Genomic DNA, 19968 nt, shown 5'->3' with positions numbered 1-19968 from the left:
ATCCATTTCTCTGAATCCTCTAGGGGACACTGGAGCATTCTTAGACATTAGGGGTGTGAAGCTTGCAACCGGAGGTGTGGCACAATGTAAAATTAGCACAGCCGGCTCCTCCCCCTTCACATCCCTCCTCCCTCAGTTTGAAAAATTTGACTGAGAGAATAGGACATGACAATAGCACAAGGCGAGGAACCGAACCGTACAACCCATCAAACAGCATCCAATAAACTCGTACTCGTGTGTACGAACTGTTTGAACAAGAAATTTGAACACAGCAGGTTGACAGCACAGAGGCGGGCGTCCAGTGTCCCCTAGAGGATTCAGAGAAATGGATTTATCGGTAAGTACCAAAATCCTCTTTTCTCTTTCATCCACTAGGGGACACTGGAGCATTCTTAGACATTAGGGGACTTCCCAAAGTTATCCCCCAGGGAGGGAGTGCTGTCTGTGACCTGCAAAACTAAACGTCCGAACTTAGTCGTCAGACGCGAAGGTGTCAAACTTAGAAAATTTTGCGAACGTGTGGGCTGAAGACCACGTCGCCGCTCTGCAAAGTTGAGTAGTGGAAACACCTCTGGCAGCCGCCCAGGAGGCACCCACGGATCGGGTGGTATGAGCACCCGTCTGAACCGGAACCTGCTTGCCACAGGAATCATAAGCTTGTCGAATGGTAAGTCTAATCCATCTAGACAAAGAGTGCCTAGATGTTGGCCAACCCTAAAAGGTCCGACTATCCGAAGGACGACGTAATTCATACGTATACCCGTGAAGCTCGGGCAACAGCCAAGGACACGTCCCCATCTGCGAGACCCTGGAAAGACGGGACCCCAATTGGCTGGGTTACATGAAACCCAAAAACAACCTTAGGAAAGAAATCTGCACTTGTACGGAGTTCTGCCCTATCCTCATGAAAAATTAAAAAGGGACTCTTACACGATAAGGCTCCCAACTCAGAAGTCCGCCTGGCCGAAGCCAAGGCAAGCAATAATTGACCGTACAAGAGAGAGAGTTCAGGTCTGTTCTTGCTAATGCTCAGAAGTTGGTGATCTCAGAAATTCCAACACCAAATGTAAGTCCCATGGTGCAGCAGGACGGTGAAAAGGGGGTGGTATCCTCAGTACCCCCTGTAAAAAAAAAAAAAAAAAAAAAGTGTGAACCTCTGGCAAGGATGCCAACCGCTGTTGAAAAAGGATGGAGAGCGCAGATATTTGAACCCTCAGAGAGCCCAGCCTCAGTCTTATATCCAGACCGGCCTGAAAGAAGAGTAAAAGACCGTAGTAGTGGAAGTTCGTCGAATTCCACCCACGTTCCTGACACCAGTCTCAGCACCTCTTCCGAAACCTGAAATAGTGCATGACTGTGTCCGGCTTCCTTGCGGTAATCATCGTAGGAATGGCCGTTCTTGGTATCCCCCTGTTCCTTAAGAACCGGGTTCAATAGCTACGCTGTTTAAACTCAGCCTGTTCAGGTCTGGGTAGTGGAACGGTCTCTGAGATAGCAGTTCTTCTCTCTCCGAGGTAACCGCCAATAATCTTCCGCTAGTAACCCTCGCAACTCCAACTCCTGCAGGTCCAATCTGGTACGATTAGAATCGCCCACACTCGACCTCGTTTCAACCATTTCAGAAACCTGGGTATGAGGGTGGGAAAAAAAAAAAAAAAGTAAAATTGTAAACCCTCCTGTAACAACAAGGAAGTGTCAGTGCGTCCACTCCTGCTGTCCTGGACACATATCTGGGCAGCGGACGGCTTAACCGAGACGCCATTAGGTCGACTTGAGGTAGACCCCGTCTCCTCTCCACCATGTTGAAAATCCGCGGATGTAGGCACCACTCTCCCGGATGCATGTCCTGGTGACTGAGATAATCGGCTTCCCAGTTCTCCACACCTGGAATGAACACTGCCTAGAGGATAATGTTTCGCTTTTCTGCCCAAAACAAGATCTTTGTGGCTACCTCTAACGCCATCTTTCTCTTTTGAACCCCCTCGACGGTTTATGTAAGCCGTCGTCGTGACATTGTTCGACTGTATCCTTAGTGTTGACCCATGACTAGGTCTTTGGCTATGAAAAGCGCACTGTAAACTGCGCTCAGTCCGAACCTGTTTATGGGTAAGGTCGCTCTCCTGTGACCTCCATCTTTTATGTCCATGGATACCATGAACTCTCCCTGCAATAGCTGACTAGATTTACTCCATCCTGATTCTGCAAACCGTGAGGAATTTGTTACTCTAGGACGGCACCCCAACCTCTGATACTGGTGTCCGTGTCAGGTTCCTTTAAGCCCAAATGCTCACCCTCTTGCCTGCTGTGAGATGTTTGTGTAGCAACCACCAGACCAAGGAGGTTTGTGGTGGAAGTCTGATTCGTATATGTAGAAACCCGTGCGAACCTGCTATGAGCAATGATGGCCATCTGGAATTGCCGGGAATGAAGTCTGCCGTATTGGAAAGCGTCGAATGACGCCACTATCTTCCCGAGAGGTTACCTATAGAGGTGTAGAGAAACCATCTGTGCCCTTAGAACCGGAGCCACTAACCTCAGTGGGTCCTGGATCTTGTTCACTGGTAGGAATACTCTCAATTGTACAGTGTCCCAGATGAGACCTAGGGATATAATCCGTTGAGTTGGCATGAGGTTTGATTGTTTGGAAGGTCAGAAACCTCCCATGTTGAATGAAAGATTGATGAGATCTCGGAGCATCCTGTATGAGCTGTTCCTGAGATGATGGCCTGGATTAGCAGATAGTCCAAATAAGGTATGATCGTGACCCCTAACTGTCTCAATCTTGTCACCATGATTGGAATGATGTTTGTAAAAATTCTCGGGGCTCTAGAGAGACCGAATGGCAGGGCCCTGAATTGGTAATGAACCGTCACCCGTGCAACTCTTAAGTAAGCTTGATGGGAGGACCAAATCGGTATATGAAGGTATTTTGTACTATCAAAAGATTTGAATAAATCCCATTCCTCTTTAAGGATCCGGGGCTGGTGACAAAAACCCCTTTGCATGCAGGAGTCCTTGAATTTGCCGTTTGTAATACTCTTGCTCGCAACGGGCACCTAGGACCTCGCGCTGTAAGAAACGGACCGCGCGGACGTCTTTGAAACAGTATCCTGTAACCCTGGGCAATAACTCGTTTACCTAGACGTCTGGTGAGGTCTTTTTATTTTATTTTTATTTTATGGCCCAGGCGTTCCGAAAACCTTCCAACTCTGCGTCCACCATGGGGAACCTCAGGTGAGCAGGGAGACCGCCATGCCAAGGGTTTGTCAACAGGTTCGTCCTGCGTTCTGTGTCGACTGTGAATGACCTCTACCTCTCGAGTAAGAAGTAGGTAGAAAAGTAAATTTCACTGCAGTTGTCTGCGAAATCCACTTGAATAACTCAAAACCAATTGTGATAGTCTATTCTTGGTATCGGAGTCCACTCGCCCTCTTCTGAGCCATAAAACTCCTCTAGCCGAAATGGCAGAAACCGAAATGCGGGACGCTATCCTTAGAAACCTGGCACATATAAGGCGCTGATTCTCAAATATGCTCCGCTACTGAGAATCTTCCTCCTGGCTACGTTCTTACGCCCAAGCCCTGCGACAATGTGCTGCTACAAAAATTGATCTTAATGCAGCGTCAACCTTGTGACATGACCTATCCTTTTAGGTGGTCACACTAGGCATAGGGAACATTGTCTGCTCCCAAATGGGTGGCATGAAATCGTTGATCAGGTTGTCTGAGTCTGGAGAGTTTCAGGAATAGACATCTTCTGATACGAAAAAATGGAAACCTCACTGGTTCCTTAACTCCATACCTCGTGAAGCTTAGGATCACCATAACCGCTTCTCTAAGGTAATCCAAACTCCTGATCTAAGGCAGATTCAAGTATCTCGCCTTTTTATCTATAAGAAGACCCTCTGCCTCCTTCGAGTAAGATGGGAAGGATTCTATTATGCTCACATTACTTAATGCTTGCGCAGGAGGGATTAATTTAAATCAGAAATTCCTCCACGGTCTTTGAGAATCCCTCAGCCCCTTCTGACTGCTGTTTGCAGGATTCTGACATTTCCCTTGAAATATTTGTCAGGGCTTGCTCCCATGACCCTGGCGGAGCCTTGCTCCCGAGTTGAGCGTCCCTAACAGGAGACGCATACTCGAGGGTCGTCCAAACTAGCGCTCATCTTATGCATACAATAAGTTCTTGGTAAGTGCTTTTGACAGTTGAAGCCGCACCCCATAGAGCGAACCACAGTGCTTTCCCCCTTTACAATGGGAACAGAAAGACTAACGGGTGATGGGATTAAAGGTACACTGGATCTATCTGGCTGGATATTTCATTTTTATATTACATTTAAAAATAATAAATAAAATATGAACAATAATAATATCACCAGCTTTGTTGTAACCCTCGCCCACCGAAACTGTATTTCAGTTCTGAGGTCGGGGTTGTGATCCAGTCGTTCCCTTCATTTCGTCGGGATCTTTTGTGTAGAAGTCCCTTGAAAATATATAGCATAAAAATGTCTGTTAGACTACATTGAAAATCCATTGCAGCAGAGTCCTAATATACAAATGTCCAGTAGAGGGAGCTCTATTATAAAAAACCCTTCCTCTGCTCTGACTGGCCAGGAAGGGGGGGGTAATATAGAGTCCTTTTTGAGCCTCTAATAGTTTTAAAAATGGTCACCATTTACATTGAGAAAAAAAAAAAAAAAATGTGTGTGTGTGTGTATATATATATATATATATATATATATATATATATATATATATATATATATATATATATTAAAGGACCCTAGCGTTTTAATGCAGTGTCTTACTCCCCTTGTTACTCTGCTCCCTTTATGGCTGCCCCAGCCCTGACTTACTTGCAAGAGGTCTCCAGGCTACTTCTGACACTTGCTATACATCCCCCCCTTGCCGTCTCCCCCAGCCCTCCGCTGGCGGCGGGAGGGGACAAGAGACCGTTTGAGCGGGCGGCGGGAGGGGACGCGCTTTCCAAGCGTCACGATCTGTGTGTAAGTGGCGGTGGTATGTGGATACCGCCGCTGATAGCCGAGCTGTGTTCCCTCATCCCTCCGTCTGTAGATGGAGGGAGGGGGGGGGGGGGGCAGGCGGGGGAGCTGGCATGATGTAGGTTTGTGGCCGCTACCATAAGAAGACGTGGAGCGGCGGGGGAGCTGCGCTGTTAGCTGCCAGGGCTTAGGTCATAGGAAGCCAGGAGGCAGCAGCGTATGTGAAGCCGCTGCCGCTCGTTCCCGGCCGACATTTTCCAGCCCTCCGCGCCATGCTTGTACTAGCGCTGATGGCGGGAGGAAGCGTGTGGGGTATTAGCGCGGACCCAGTGTAGGTTAAGCTGCGGCTGCTAGCCGCGCCAGATACTCAGTGTGCCGGTTCCCCCAGCCCTCTGGAAGGAGGGGGGCGGCGGGGGAAGCTGCACTGCTAAGTTTAGGGCTTAGAGACAGAAGTTAGCAGCCTTGTGTGCGGGAGAAAGTTTGTTAAACTGTCTCCTAGATCCCTAAATAAGCCAAGATAATTTTATCTGTAACTAGGGCCCTTTTTACAACCAGTACTCACTGCTGACTCTGTGCTCCGGATTTTCAGAGGAGAGATGCAGATCCCCTTTAGTAGGGATCATTGTCTCTCTAGTCTTAAGACTTTTGTCCCCCTTCACATTAGGTTGACGTAGCCTTAGTAATTTATTTCTTTGTAATGGAGCAGGAGCTCCTTCTGTGCCTGTTACCTCTTGGCACAATTTTTCAAACTGAGGGAGGGGGGATGTGAAGGGGGAGGAGCCGGCTGTGCGGACAATGCAAATTTTACATTGTGCCACACCTCCGGTTGCAAGCTTCACACCCCTAATGTCTAAGAATGCTCCAGTGTCCCCTAGTGGATGAAAGAGAAAAGAGCACAGTGGAGGATAGAAGAAAAATTGAAGAAAAAATACTCAATTTACATTAAAAAGGCAAAAGATAGGTACGATGCGAGAGACTTGCACCATGCATCGTTGCAACAAGGTACACTACTTAGTACACTTTTGGGGGAATTCAATTAGCTGCGATAATGTAGTTTACTGCGTTCTGACTTAGCAGTTATAGCCAAAAAATGACTGCAAAAAGCAGCTTCTTGCTTGGTCGCTCCAGCGATTCACACTATTCAATTAAAGATTCATGAAAACAGAGTATTTGTGATAATTCTAGCCGTCAAGACCAGAGAAAAGTGTAGGAGAAAATGGGGAAATCTGCCTGTACCCCAGAAAAAGCCAAACTAAGATAGGAAAACAGCACTTAAATTGGGTCAAATGGCTGTTTATATGCATTTTTCTAAAAAAGTGGAAAAATGTATAGAAAGCAAGTGTTTTTTTTTTAGCAGAATAAATGCTTAGATTAAATTGGGGGGTACATTAAAAATGGGTATAAGTATACATTTGGATAATTTTAAGCCACTTTAAAAAAACATCCCCCCCCCCCCCCCCACCCAAAAAAAAAATCCCCAAAAAAGATTGGTCCCACCTGCAAACCTAAAAACACTTGTCCCACTCATAAAGGACCCCAGTATATATCTCCCATACCTTGTTCACCAATTTCCATCACTTTGCATTTTTTGACCATCAAAAATGACATGTTATTATTGGCCAGTTAAACAGAATTAAAAACTTCTAAGTGCTTAGTCATTGTCACATTGTATGTGTTACAGGGGGTTCTTAACCAAATCCCAACATTTTTACCTTTTAAAATAGGGATTTTCCTCAAGCTGATCACCTGCTCAGAGGTGGTGAAGTGAAATTTGTGGTAAACCCTGAGGAGAATTATCGCTGGTAATTTATTGTGGACAATTGAATATGGGCTTTTTGCGATAAAATCTCTTTACCGTGAAAACAACATTTTGCGGCTAGTTAAATTCCCCCCTATATGCAAACTAAGTAGCAAAATTGAGGAAAGTAAAGGAATAGTCATGTGTCTCGCACAGTTGTATCTTTGAAATGTTATTTACAAGGCATAAGGGCTTAAATACCAGGTATGTAAATGTGCGGTGACCTACTGTTCTTGTTCGCTCATAATGTGGTCACAGTGCTGATTTTGAGTTGTTTCTTAAATTAACACTTTCGCTAACAAATGCCTTCTCCCCCATCCCGATTAAACAATAAAATAAAAGTATGGTTGGAGATACCTTAGTCCCTCTTTCTCCACAACCCTGGCACATACAAATATTGAAGCCATCCATAAAAGTTTCTGCCTAGTAATCGGTGTGATCACCAAGTAAAAATGACTGGGTGTGGAATAGCAGTCAATAGGTTGACATGAAAAAGGTAGACAGTACAGAAGGTCGACATGAAAATGGATAACACGACAAAAAAAAAAAAAGGTCAGGAAGTTTTTTATTTTTGGGTGTTATTTTGTATGTTTAATCACATATGACCCAAATTAGTAGAAAGATGTCCCCCTCGTGGGCTCTCTTCGCTTGCCATGCTTCTGGTGAGGTGGCTTGCTCGGCTTCACTCGCCACAAGGTTACGAAGGGTAATAGTTTGCGACATATATAGTAAATTTAAGCTAATGGTGTAAAACATTAAAACAAACGTGCCGACAATGTGTCAGCCATTGTTATGTCAACCGATCTTTTGTACCTGTCGACCTATTGACTGTCTGCCACTTGGTTTCGACCTATTGACTGTCAATAAATCATCCACTTACCAAATGACTACATTTCAAATAAGTCATTTTATAGCCTGTTGCGCAGACAGGGTACTGTAAGACATGGAAACCCATCAGACCTTTTCTTTTATAAGCTGTCTATCTAATCTGGATATTTTGGGCACCATTTTGTGCAAGTTTCATAAATGTATCATAGAAAACCATAAGCTTGAAGGATGTGGTGTTTGGTACAGTGTTGCATACATTACCTGTCAGAGAACCAAGTGCATTGTGTGTTTATATGTTTTTAGTTATTAATATTGTATGTAATTAACTTTGTTTTATTTGGTCCATGTCAACCCTTTGTTCTAACACCTCCTCCTGCTCTTTCTTTGCATTATAGGAGCCTGGGATGTACTGTAGTGGAAATGTTGACAGAAAAACCTCCCTGGGCTGAATATGAAGCCATGGCTGCCATTTTTAAAATTGCCACCCAGCCAACTAATCCTCAGCTTCCTCCAAATACATCAGAGCATTGCCGGGACTTTGTAAAGCGGATACTGGTGGAGGCACGGCAGAGGCCGTCTGCTGAGGAGCTTCTCCGGCACCCTTTTGCTCAACTCACCTATTGAGTCTCCGGAAAAGTGTTGTCCTACCCTCCAATGTGGTCATTCTCCATGAGGATGAAATATTTAATGTTGAGGGAAGGTTCCAGAGACTCTAATGAAGAGCGAAGACAATCATTCTCCTCCCATACCTCGCTGTGTTCAGAGCAGGTTCTAGATCCAGCAGCTGGGAGGGTCTATGTCAGTATTAAGAGCATCAGAACAATGGTTTACATTGTAATGATGAATTGACTAAAAATGATGCCTGAGGAAGATCTCCTTGTGCATCCAGCTAAGAGACTTGATTTAAAATTGGGAAAAAAAATTTACATCCAGAAAAGTTGAAACTACACCAGCCTCTCCAGTAAGGCTTTCTTCCACGTCTGAAACAAGTGCCTTACTACCTCTTCATCTAGGAACCAGAATAACACTGACCTGATGGCCTGTTCTTTTGTCAGGGATGGTGGGAAATCCAGACGGCTGTACGTCACAAAACTTCCAGTAATTGCACTCCATGGCTTGTGTCCTGACCAAATCTAATGTTATGATTGCTTATCAGCTCACCGTGGAAGGGTCCAACAAAGTGTGCCTTAGTGAGGAGTCTGTGATATATGTTTACAATCCTCTTCTGTATTCCAAGATATTTTTATACAAAACATTTTATTCTGTTCTTAAATCTCCGTAGATAAAAGAATTGTCTATATACCAAACACCCAAATGCATCCTTCTAATTCTGCTTTAATGTCGAGGCTAAAGAGGTTCCAACACAAAGCACTTCATGATTAGCACAAATGTTTATTAGTGGGAAGAGAGCAGAAACGTTTAAATGTGGGTGTGTTGTTCCACATTTGTTAGGTGATATATTGTATATGTGTGGTATGTGTAACACATTTCACTCTGTTATGGTGATATAAGCCTGCCATGCATTGAGCAATTGAATCAGTATTTTGGTTGTTTTCAGCTAAATTTCGCAAGCCATTCCGGTGACAAATGCATGTTGGCGCAGCTGATCAGTTTAAGACCACTTACGGTGGCCACATCTATTGCCCGGGCACTGTGATGTTTTCTGTCTTTACGTTTATTGGATTACATTTCCGTAATAGAATCCAAGGCACCTATTTTACAAATATAAGCCTAATAAATAAATAAATAAATATATATATATATATATATATATATATATATATATATATATATATATACTTGCAATTGTCGGATCGGCACTCTCCTAGCGATGGATATGTTGCTCAGGTGCCATCTGGAGGAATTAATGCAGGTAGCAAACTGTGTAACAAACAGCGGCACTCAGAGACTGACACAGCGTGAATAAAGTGCTGGTGCTTTTAATTCATGGCTGGTAACTCCAACGTTTCGGGGCACGCAAGCCCCTTTTTCAAGGTGAGCCAAATACAAAGTCACTTTGTATTTGGCTCACCTTGAAAAAGGGGCTTGCGTGCCCCGAAACGTTGGAGTTACCAGCCATGAATTAAAAGCACCAGCACTTTATTCACGCTGTGTCAGTCTCTGAGTGCCGCTGTTTGTTACACAGTTTGCTACCTATATATATATTTATATTTATTTATTTATTATAGAGAGAGAGAAAACTTATTTCTATATATGCTCTAATAGTGTTTATGGCATTTAAGGTTGTTAAATGCCTGCCATCTTTGTGGTTTTGGTCGTAGTGTTTCATTTGTCAACATCTTTGGATAGCAGAGCAGTGGGATGGATATTCCACAGATGTGTCTTTATACTTTTAGTCTCAATACGCCATACAATGTGAGTGATCTGCATAAAGATTTTTTTTTTTTTTGCAATAATATGCATGCAAAACTGCTTCACGAGACTACCGAATAATTTGATATGCCACACTTGTATATTTGTGTACGACGGAGTACATCGGAACTTAGCATGATAAAAAGCCATGTCTGCTGCACTATACAGATTCAGACTCTGTTGCACCTATATAAGCGTTACACATTACATTCATCATTGTAGTCTTGTGAAGCTGTTTTGTTGCATCATGTCTAAGACGCAAGTTCACGTGAAAGACGCTCTGCACAAGCCGTGTTGTATGGGATCTGGCTCTGCGAGAAGGAATGTTTGGTGCGACTCCAGCAGTGGTGTATGAGGACACCTTTTTGTACTCCAGAATGGTGCAGGTTAAACTCTTTATCACTTGTGGAATTTGACTTAAAAAAATGACCGATGTACACGTATGTGACTCACTTTAAGGATGAGGCCTAATAGTGAGTGTAAATTGCATTACTGCCTTATTTTCTTTTTCTTTTCAAAATGATGGTGCCCGATATGTGCAAACAGAAGACTGTATGTATGTGTGCTGTGTACACGTGTCTGATATTTTATAGTATTAAGGATGTATATTGATTACTTCTGTATATTTGTCACGCAGTTCTCCTACTTTAAGAGTTTTATAGTGGACATTTAATGAACCATTACAAGATCTGTTGTCTAACAGATCTTCAAACTGTTTTATATTTAATATGCTGCCAAATTTTAATTGAAAAGGGTGATAATGACACTTTGGCCTACAGAATCTTTACAAAATAACCTCAGGCAATATAATAAGGCTGGGGTATCAAGGGACAAAGCAGGGACGCTGAGTGTCACTCCTGTCAGCTCAATGATGGTATTACTCCTCTTGGGTAAGTCTGTTGTCTCTATTGCTTTGGAAAACCATATCCGTTACATGCAAAGCTTTATACCATTATGCATAAGTTATTAATGATTAGGGGATGGTAGAATAGATTTTTCAAGCCATTGTATAAGGCGTGAACATTTCACACTCTGTTAGCCTTCGAGGTGACCTGATTTACGTCCTTTGGAACGTTTATTTATTATGAAGCGTTGCAGAATTATTTTGTAGGCTATTTGTGTTCTATATACAGCAGCCCCATGCTGAAATGCGGTGGCCTGCGCTGTTCTTCATGTTGGGGGCATCACATGAGCACATAATGCTTATACAGCCCACCCCCTCATTGCTATACAGTTATCTGTACATCTCCCTGAGGACTTCCACTATCATTCTTCACAGGCTTTTTTATTACCTCATTTTATGCACAGCAGACAGTAGTAAAAGTATATAGAAGTATGTGGTGTTATCCATTAACTTATTTATGTGAAGATCCTGAAAATTAAAAATTGAAGGAGGTAAAATAATATTGGTGATAATGTCATATGCAAAGACCTAATCTAGATATGCAAGAGTAGGTTGATATTAGGGAGGCCAATCCCGGGATTGGCAGGATCCTGGGATTTTGGCTTAAAATTGCTGGTATTTCAATCCTGGGATTAAAGGCTCCAATCCGGGGATTAATATGCGCAGTAATGGCGGGCAGCAGTGAGCACCAGCACTCTGCTCAGACGCTGAGCGGCGTGAGAGAGGTCATACTGTTTAGCCACACACCTGACCACCGCTTCATCTGCGCCCTCCCCCTGTACTGCTGTGTGTGTGTGTGTGGTGTGATGTAGGTCACTCTGCGCAGCCATCCAACTGCCCATCCGCTTAAAGACTGGGGCACAGCAGTGCCCAGTCTGGTGTGCCAATCCAGAGTATCCCGGGATTGAGAGTTTTTCAATCCCAAATCCTGGGGATTTAAAAAATAAAATAAAATGGCCCGGGATTAGCCTCCCTAGTTGATATGAAATATTCTGGGCTGTTTGGCATTGTAATGTATTTATTGGCTAGCTGATTTTCTAGCATTGTTTACTTCAGCCCATGCTGACCCATATAACCCGTTTTGATGAACTGAAATGAAGACCCCCCCCTTCTCTTGTCCGCTCTTATTTCACCGTGTTAGTACCATACATTGTGTGTGCATAGCGTGCCTTGCCAGACTCGCCCATACCTAGACACCTCATTTAACCATGTAAAGGGGTCAGGGATATTTTTTTGATTGAGAAATTGAGAGATGTATAATTCTCCTGCTGCTGAAACAGTTGTGTAATAATCCTGTTGCTGGAATTTATAGGGTTTGTAAAAGTGCAGCTCTGTACCTTATTATTCTAAATCCCTTTATTTTCTGCTGTCCCCTTATGCACCCTCAACAATCTAAAGCTGGGTACACGCTTGACGATGTGCAGATGACACGGTGATCATCCAATTTCACTTTTCACCCAGAAAATACCACAATTTTCACTTTTCACCGATTTCACTCAGAACAAACTATATAGTACATACACACTTTTTTTTGCAATTTTTCAAACAACCGAACAATATATTTTGCATTGTTTGGTAGTTTGATTATAATTTAAATTACATATTATAATTAACAATGTCTGGTTGGGCGTACACACTAGTCAATCTACACAAAATCGTTCAAGACATCTTCTGATGTGCCTGGCCAGAAGATGCGAGGAACAACGCACAGGAGCACGCAACAGTCTACACACCAGACAATATGGTCAATTTGTCGTTACAGTTCAGCGCAGAATGACAAATTGTCCAATAGGTTGTCTAGTGTGTACCCAGATATACCGTGTGGGTGAGTTTAACAATACAACAACTTAACAATACTCTTCCCAGCTCTAGTAACCATATCAGGTTCTTTCAGTGGCAGCTGTGTGAGCTGTTACAAAAGGCAGCCTCTGTGCTGGTATGGAAAAGGGCTTTAATGAAAATCCCTTGTGGAGAAATAAAGGTGGGAAGTGTAATGGGACAGGGAGCATTAACGGTTTGTGATTCTTCAACCAAACAATTTGTTGGTAGTGATGATATAGTGCTCTTTATTCATGAATTATTGTTTGTGCTGCCATGTCTGAGATGTTTGGAATTTGTATATATTTTCTTCTGTGTTTATTTTGTTTGCCTTCAAGAGGAGGGAAATACCATTTTCCAGAATATTATATATATATATATATATATATATATATATATATATATATATATATATATATATATATATATATATATATATATATATATATAAATTTTTTTTTTTTGGGCCGGGTCCACACTTCCTTAAAATGATCACTGTTTATTCATTTACTATGAACCAGTGACCTCACTTATCATCTTTGTGCCTCAGTGATGTCACAGGTTAATAGTGAGTTACTGCATTTCCAGAAATGGCTCTTCAATCTTTGGCCGTAGACGCTATATATCGTCTGACTCGGCGGATTGGACGATATATCGTTCACATCGTCTAGTGTGTATACACTATATCGTTAACAATGCGTGCTCCTGTGGGTTATTAACGATGTACAATATCTTTAGTTCTTGCCTTAAAATATAAAGATCTTGTACAAGACTGCATGCTCCTGGATGTGGCCGGGTGACATCACAGGTGATATAGTAAATGATAGAATTTGCGGAGAAAATCGTGCGCGATGTCACATCTGATGTGCGTCAGCAAGTGTATACCCAGCCTTAGTGATTACTTATTCCATTATTGCATTCTTAGTTCAGCTACCAAAATCACTCCATTGTGTGTAGACAACAGATGCACTTGTAAGCAGTGCTGAACGATAAACTAGTGTGGCAAAGATGTTCTCATCCTGTTACCTGGATAGAGGTCTTCCACAACTAATGGAAAGTCAGAAGTGTCACAAAGGGTTCAGACTTCAGTGACGCCTTTGCCTGTCATGTCTACTTGCAAAGTCACACAAGTGTTAAAACATCCTGATGCAAAAGGCTTTAGACTGCATACATATCAGTGATGTGATGGGGTATTTCTATATGCTGAAATATCCTAATTAGCATACTCATTTTTATTTCATATGCATCTTAAAAGTCTAAAGTTTGTAAATACACACCTGTGTTAATATTGACAAGACACTGGGAGCCTTAGAACTTGTGTTTCTATTGTGTGCTACAGACGAGAGCTGAACGAACTACCTAGACATGAGCTTGCATGCAGTTGTACAGTACCTGCTGCCTATACACAGAGGCAGCCATTTTGTGGGCTGAGGTGATGTTCACAAGAATGCAGACTAACCAGTCACTGGGACCCATTGACATCATTGGCTCCTAGAGAATGGGATATAGACCTCTCTTATAACTCCATTGATATCAGTGAGTGGTTCCTAGCAGCAGGACAGGCTGCTCTCACATAGGGGGTCATTCCGAGTTGATCACTAGCTGCCGTTCGCAGCGCAGCGATCAGGCAAAAAATCGGCACTTCTGCGCATGCGTATGGCGTGCAGTGCGCACACGCGACGTACTTTCACAAAAGCCAATGTAATTTTACACAAGCTCTAGCGACACTTTTCAGTCGCACTGCTGATCGTTCAGTGATTGACAGGAAGTGGGTGTTTCTGGGTGGTAACTGACCGTTTTCGGGGAGTGTTTGTAAAAACGCAGGCGTGGCTGAGGAAACGGGGGAGTGGCTGGCCGAACGCAGGGCGTGTTTGTGACGTCAAAACAGGAACTAAACAGATTGAAGTGATCGCTAGCTAGGAGTAATTCTCGAGCTACCCTGAAACTGCACAATCTTCTTTTGTAGCAGCGATGCGATCCTTTTGTTCGCACTTCTGCTAAGATACACTCCCAGAGGGCGGCGGCTTAGCGTTTGCACTGCTGCTAAAAGCAGCTAGCGAGCAATCAACTTGGAATGAGGGCCATAGCTCAAGTAAAATGGTGAGTGGATAAGCTACATTCTCCACTAATAAATGGTGGTTTCCACTGTGTCCGTTAACATCAAGGGCACATTAAAGTAGCAGGATTTGGGGCTACGTCACAGTTGGTATTGCTATGGTTTTATTTTTTCTTTACAGCATTTCTGTGTAGCACTCCTGTAATGGATGAAGTTGGGTTGTATGTGTGTTGCTTTCAGCCTGAATGCCAGTTTGTCTCCTCTGTTCTCATTGTGCCTCTGCATAAGAGTAAAGAACCTGAGTGTTACATTCTAGCTCTCGGATGATATCCAGGAATCCTATCCTTTATCTTTCTAGTGGCTGATGCAGAGTGAATACTACAACAGTTTACGTGGCGTATCTTGTGTAAAATGGCTCTGTGCATATCTTAAAACTGGAAAGGCACAAATGGAACTAGAGTCTTGTGTGATTCTGGCACCTGCTTGTGTGGAGAGCCAGGACATGGAAGGGAACAGGTAACAGGCCTAGTACAGCAAGAACGTGTTCAGGCAAACAAATGCTGACCAGGGCATACACATTATTAGCAGGGTGGACAGGGGCAGCTGCTAATACTTGATGATGACCACCCGCATATAAAAGACTGAACGTTATGTAAGCTGTACTAGACAGGTTTTTTTAATTGTTTTTGCAGCTTAATAGTGAATCTGTATTTTTCAAGCAAAACAAATGGTTAATAAACCAGGAGTGTATGTGATATGCTGCTGGCACTGACCTGCACACATCTTGCAATCATACTGCTCAGTATATGGGCTGTTTTTACATAGGACAGTAAGTGTAAATTATACTCCATTTGCAAGCCGTCTTGTATCAGGCCCTTTGTGCTTACATTGAGGTGTGTGCTGTGCCAACCTGTGCCTCTGTAGCAGTCATGGGATTATACAACACCCAGCAGGGGCAACTTTCAGTTATTTTGCTGACTTGCTGCAGTACTAGCACATAGCCTGTAGGGGTGGGCTTTTCATTGGATAATACTCAGTAGCTGCCATAGCTTACCGTAGCCAGTCAATTTCAGTAGTAAAAATGCATTGTCCTATGGTTGCTTGTAGATGATTTACTAAGCAGAACTGGAATTGTCCACGTTAAAGACTGTATCCTACAAAGTAGAAGTTTAATATTGGACAACGTCCTTTTCACACACAAATGAATGTCTGTGCACTATGGTGGATGGGGCAATAATGCCATTGGATGCAGAGAGGACAAGGAAGTGATATATAGACCTATCATACAGAGAGCTGGAAAGCAAGGCAGCCATGATGTGTGTGGCACTAGTTTTACTGCCGACACAATGCTTCCTGGCTGAGGGGAATGTTTTACAAGTAGGTAGAACTGGTAAGTGAAGTTGTATAGTAAAGTACCTTTATGGGGGGAGGGGACCTGTGCCAAAGGGAATATCCTATTTACTGTATAAATCTCAAAATAAAATCTGACTTGGGGCTTGCAGTGCAGAGCCCTCACAATGTATCATGTTTTTATTTTGCAATAAAATGGTCATTTATATTCTATAATAAACGTGTGTTCTGTGCTTGGACTGTTGGTGTGAATGTTCACAGAATGCATCAACGTCTTGCTTTTTACTTCACAAGAAATGTGCCCCTCACTGTCCCCTAATTATATATAAAACACACACAATAGGGTGCACATGGACACTGGTCCATCTGTCTTGGTGCCTCCAACTGTACACACACGGGAACCCATCTCCTCCCAATATTGACAATGAGACCTACTCCACATAGATATTGGGGTGTGCACACATTGTACGTTGAAGGGTACATACACTAGTCATCCCCATACTGACATTGCAGCACACCCATACACATGCCTCATCTCCACTTTACCAGCATTGAGATGTACATGTGCACACATCACTCTTACACAACTCCCCTTACAGGCAATCGTAAACACCTCACCTATTTCAAATAGTTATTGTGAAAAATGATCAATAATCAGGCAGAAGACCGTATTAAACAAATTGAATAAATCATTTTATGTAATTACCCTGTATTACAGAACAGTCACATACTGGAATAATCCTCAGTTTGAAAGTGATTAAATGCTTTGGGAGTGGACAAGCACCCATACAGTACAAATGAAGTCACAGAGCCCATTGGGCACAGGGAGCAGGACAAGGCAAAGAATGCTAAAATTCTGCTAGACCGTATATCGAATTCATTTTTCACCATTCATGTGTTGAGAAGCGGAGACTGAACCCTGAGTTTTATTTTACAAAAGAGGATAATGCTGCTGTAACTAGGCCACCTCCAGGGACTAGTACCAGAAATCCTACAGCTGCTTGTAGCTGTGCAGATCACCACTAGATGGAGGTGTTCAGTAATTAGCAGTAGACTTGGAAATGCTCTCCGCCATTGTCAAGTGTTTGCTTACTCACAACACAATAAAGGTATGAACACTACTATCTGCTGCACACGTTTTTTGGGATTACTGCGGATTTCTTTTACATTAATTGTACATGACCTTTTAAGAGCCACCTTCAAAACAGGGTATTCATTTGAATAATTCTTCAGTACTTGTAAGTGTATTAACTACATTTAAAGTTCTCACTTAGTGGGGCAGATGTATTAACCTGGAGAAGGCATAAGGAAGTGATAAACCAGTGAAATGTGCAAGGTGATAAACGCACCAGCCAATCAGCTGTAATATGTAAATTAACAGTTAGGAGCTGATTGGCTGGTGCCTTTATCACCTTACACATATCACTGGTTTATCACTTCTTTATGTTGTCTCCAGGCTTAATACATTTGCCCCATGGCATGTTTGAGATGTACTGTAAGTTTATCACCTACACATAGATGGGGTCTGAACCAGTATTTATAAGAATGCATACTATCCATCACTTGGCAACATCATTAAGGCACGCAAAGATGCACACCTGTCAGTAGTTAAAGGCTTTGTAAACCAGAAGGGGCAAGTTTTAAGATTGTTTGAGGCTTGCTTAACCAAACCCAGGGAGGTGAGTATTCAAATTGTCCTGATTCTGTATAACAAATTGTTGGTAGGTATATTAAACACTGGTTCCTAGTGAAATGGTAAGCCATAAAATGGCGGTCTCACTTTGTGAGGTAACAAACACACTTAAAGGCCAAACAAACCATTCATGTATCACAGAGGAGGATGCACCAATGATAATCGATTACAAACAAGAAAATGTATGCGCAAAAAGCAGACGCTACGAACATTAGGGTTCCAGTGAACCAACACCACAAAATGCTTGCCTCTATTCTGTATAGAAAATGGAGAGACTTCTAATGCTTTTATCCTCACTGTAATAAACCCAACTGTACATTTTAATATGTTCTCTTGTGATTGACTGATGTAGGGGCATTTCCCTCCTGAACTATCCGATACTCGCGATTGTTCAGTCAATTATTATAAACCCAGTTCTACTATACAGAGTACTGCTAGGGCGAGAGGGCTATGGAAGTTGCATTGCAGCTCTACAAACAAAAAGAGGGAGCAACATGTCCTACAGAGGCTTTTATTATACAATCAAGTCTTACTGCGAGTATTCAGAGGTTCTAAACAGTCTGTAAACAACACCCAAAACCAGTGCAGAGAATTAGTAACTCTTATACTGGCAGAGAGGGGCTCCTGTCCCCACCAGCAGTAGAGTTAAGGAATGTTTCAATCTCTTTACGAAATAGAGGAAGCGGAATATCGGAAAGGCCAATTTGTGTGTATGTATGCATGTCTGGAATCTGAATTCTAACTAACAGAAGTGCATGTCCCCTGAGGTCATTAAGAGCATAGAGAAGGGTATGGCTGTCCTGTTACCATGTGCCTTATAAAAGCAGTCACCCACACTTTATAGCAATTTTACTTTGGTGTATTCTGAGGAATTATGATTGATGCTTTCACTGCAAGATGGATACAGTCTTGTTCCCTGCCATCACCCTGAGATTTGTAAATCAAAAAGGTAGCAAAATTGGGTGATCACTAAGAATGTGCAAATGCACAACTTGCTGCTGTGGATTACGATCAAGTGTGATACCCTTTCTCACTCGTCTGCACCCTACCCCAGACACATTCAAGAGACCACATGTGCCTAGAAGGACAGCCCCAGCATTGGAGGAGATATTTGAAGTTTATACATGAAATTGGAAGAAGGAATTGCTAATAGAGGGTGAGGATATCGTATTACGAAATTAATGGCCAAGGTGGTGTGGTATCACTTGTCCTTTTGCAGCAAGCCTCCGCCACCCAGGGAGGGGTTAACTGCATAAGCTACATCCTATAGAAAGTGCCTTTATCTGCAACAACGAAAAAAAAAAAAAAATAACAAGCCACACTGAGGCATATAAAGGGCCCAACCTCGCGTGCATTGTGGGTGAGAGAAGCTAAGACCCAATTGAGAAATGGATGATCTGCACCCTCAAGGTGTGTTGTCACCAGGTGCTTCTTGTTCCTTATGGGTCCACAGATCCTTATGAGGTCGACGTCCAAAGCCTTCATCATAGTTCCCTTTGCTCTTGAAAAGTTGTTGGAAGTGAGGCTTGCAGTAAAATTCTCCATGCAAGGCAGCATAGGATCCCAGGCTGTGGGGGGGAAGAAGATTTACATTTCTTAAGTCAAGTAAAACATGGCACATAAAACTTAACAACACCCACAGCCAGGACAAGGCAGATGCCATGGAATCTGAAAACAGGATTTTAATACCTACCGGTAAATCCTTTTCTCCTAGTCTGTAGAGGATGCTGGGGTCTACTTCAGTACCATGGGGTATAGACTGTTCCGCAGGAGCCATGGGCACTTTAAGACTTTTTTCAAGGGTGTAAACTGGCTCCTCCTCTATGCCCCTCCTCTAGACCTCCGTATAGGAACTGTGCCCAGGGAGACGGACATTTCGGGGAAAGGATTTACTTTTAAACTAATGGTGAGATTCATACCAGCTCACACCTCAACCATGCCGCACAACATGACATTCAACTTAACACATGCCAACGGGCATGAACAATTGCGGCAACAAGCTGAAAATCGTAACACAACACTCATGTAACTACAAAACTAACAACTGCAGGTAAAGTACGCACTGGGTCGGGTGCCCAGCATCCTCTACAGACTAGGAGAAAAGGATTTACCAGTAGGTATTAAAATCCTGTTTTCTCATACG

At 42.9% G+C, this 19968-nt stretch overlaps 2 protein-coding genes across 12 annotated transcripts in view; one reads left to right on the top strand and one right to left on the bottom strand.

Moving 5' to 3' along the window:
• Window positions 1–8940, top strand: part of MAP3K3 (mitogen-activated protein kinase kinase kinase 3) — a 117213-nt gene extending 108273 nt beyond the window's left edge. Inside the window, exon 16 of the mRNA XM_063959539.1 lies at window positions 8027–8940. Coding sequence (XP_063815609.1) covers window positions 8027–8255 — 229 coding nt within the window. The 3' untranslated portion in view covers window positions 8256–8940. The remainder of the gene's footprint in view (window positions 1–8026) is intronic.
• A 7863-nt stretch (window positions 8941–16803) lies between these two features.
• The window catches only part of LIMD2 (LIM domain containing 2), a 286232-nt gene continuing 283067 nt past the window's right edge, over window positions 16804–19968 (bottom strand). For all 11 annotated transcript variants that reach the window (XM_063959528.1, XM_063959532.1, XM_063959534.1 and 8 more), the window contains one exon: window positions 16804–19393. In XM_063959528.1, the coding sequence (XP_063815598.1) occupies window positions 19231–19393 (163 nt within the window). In that variant the 3' untranslated portion in view covers window positions 16804–19230. The remainder of the gene's footprint in view (window positions 19394–19968) is intronic.

The sequence above is a fragment of the Pseudophryne corroboree genome, chromosome 3 (genome assembly GCF_028390025.1).
Source record: "Pseudophryne corroboree isolate aPseCor3 chromosome 3, aPseCor3.hap2, whole genome shotgun sequence".
NCBI lineage: Eukaryota > Metazoa > Chordata > Amphibia > Anura > Myobatrachidae > Pseudophryne > Pseudophryne corroboree.
Note: the sequence above shows the minus strand (reverse complement) of the source record. Positions and strands in the feature narration are given on the sequence as shown.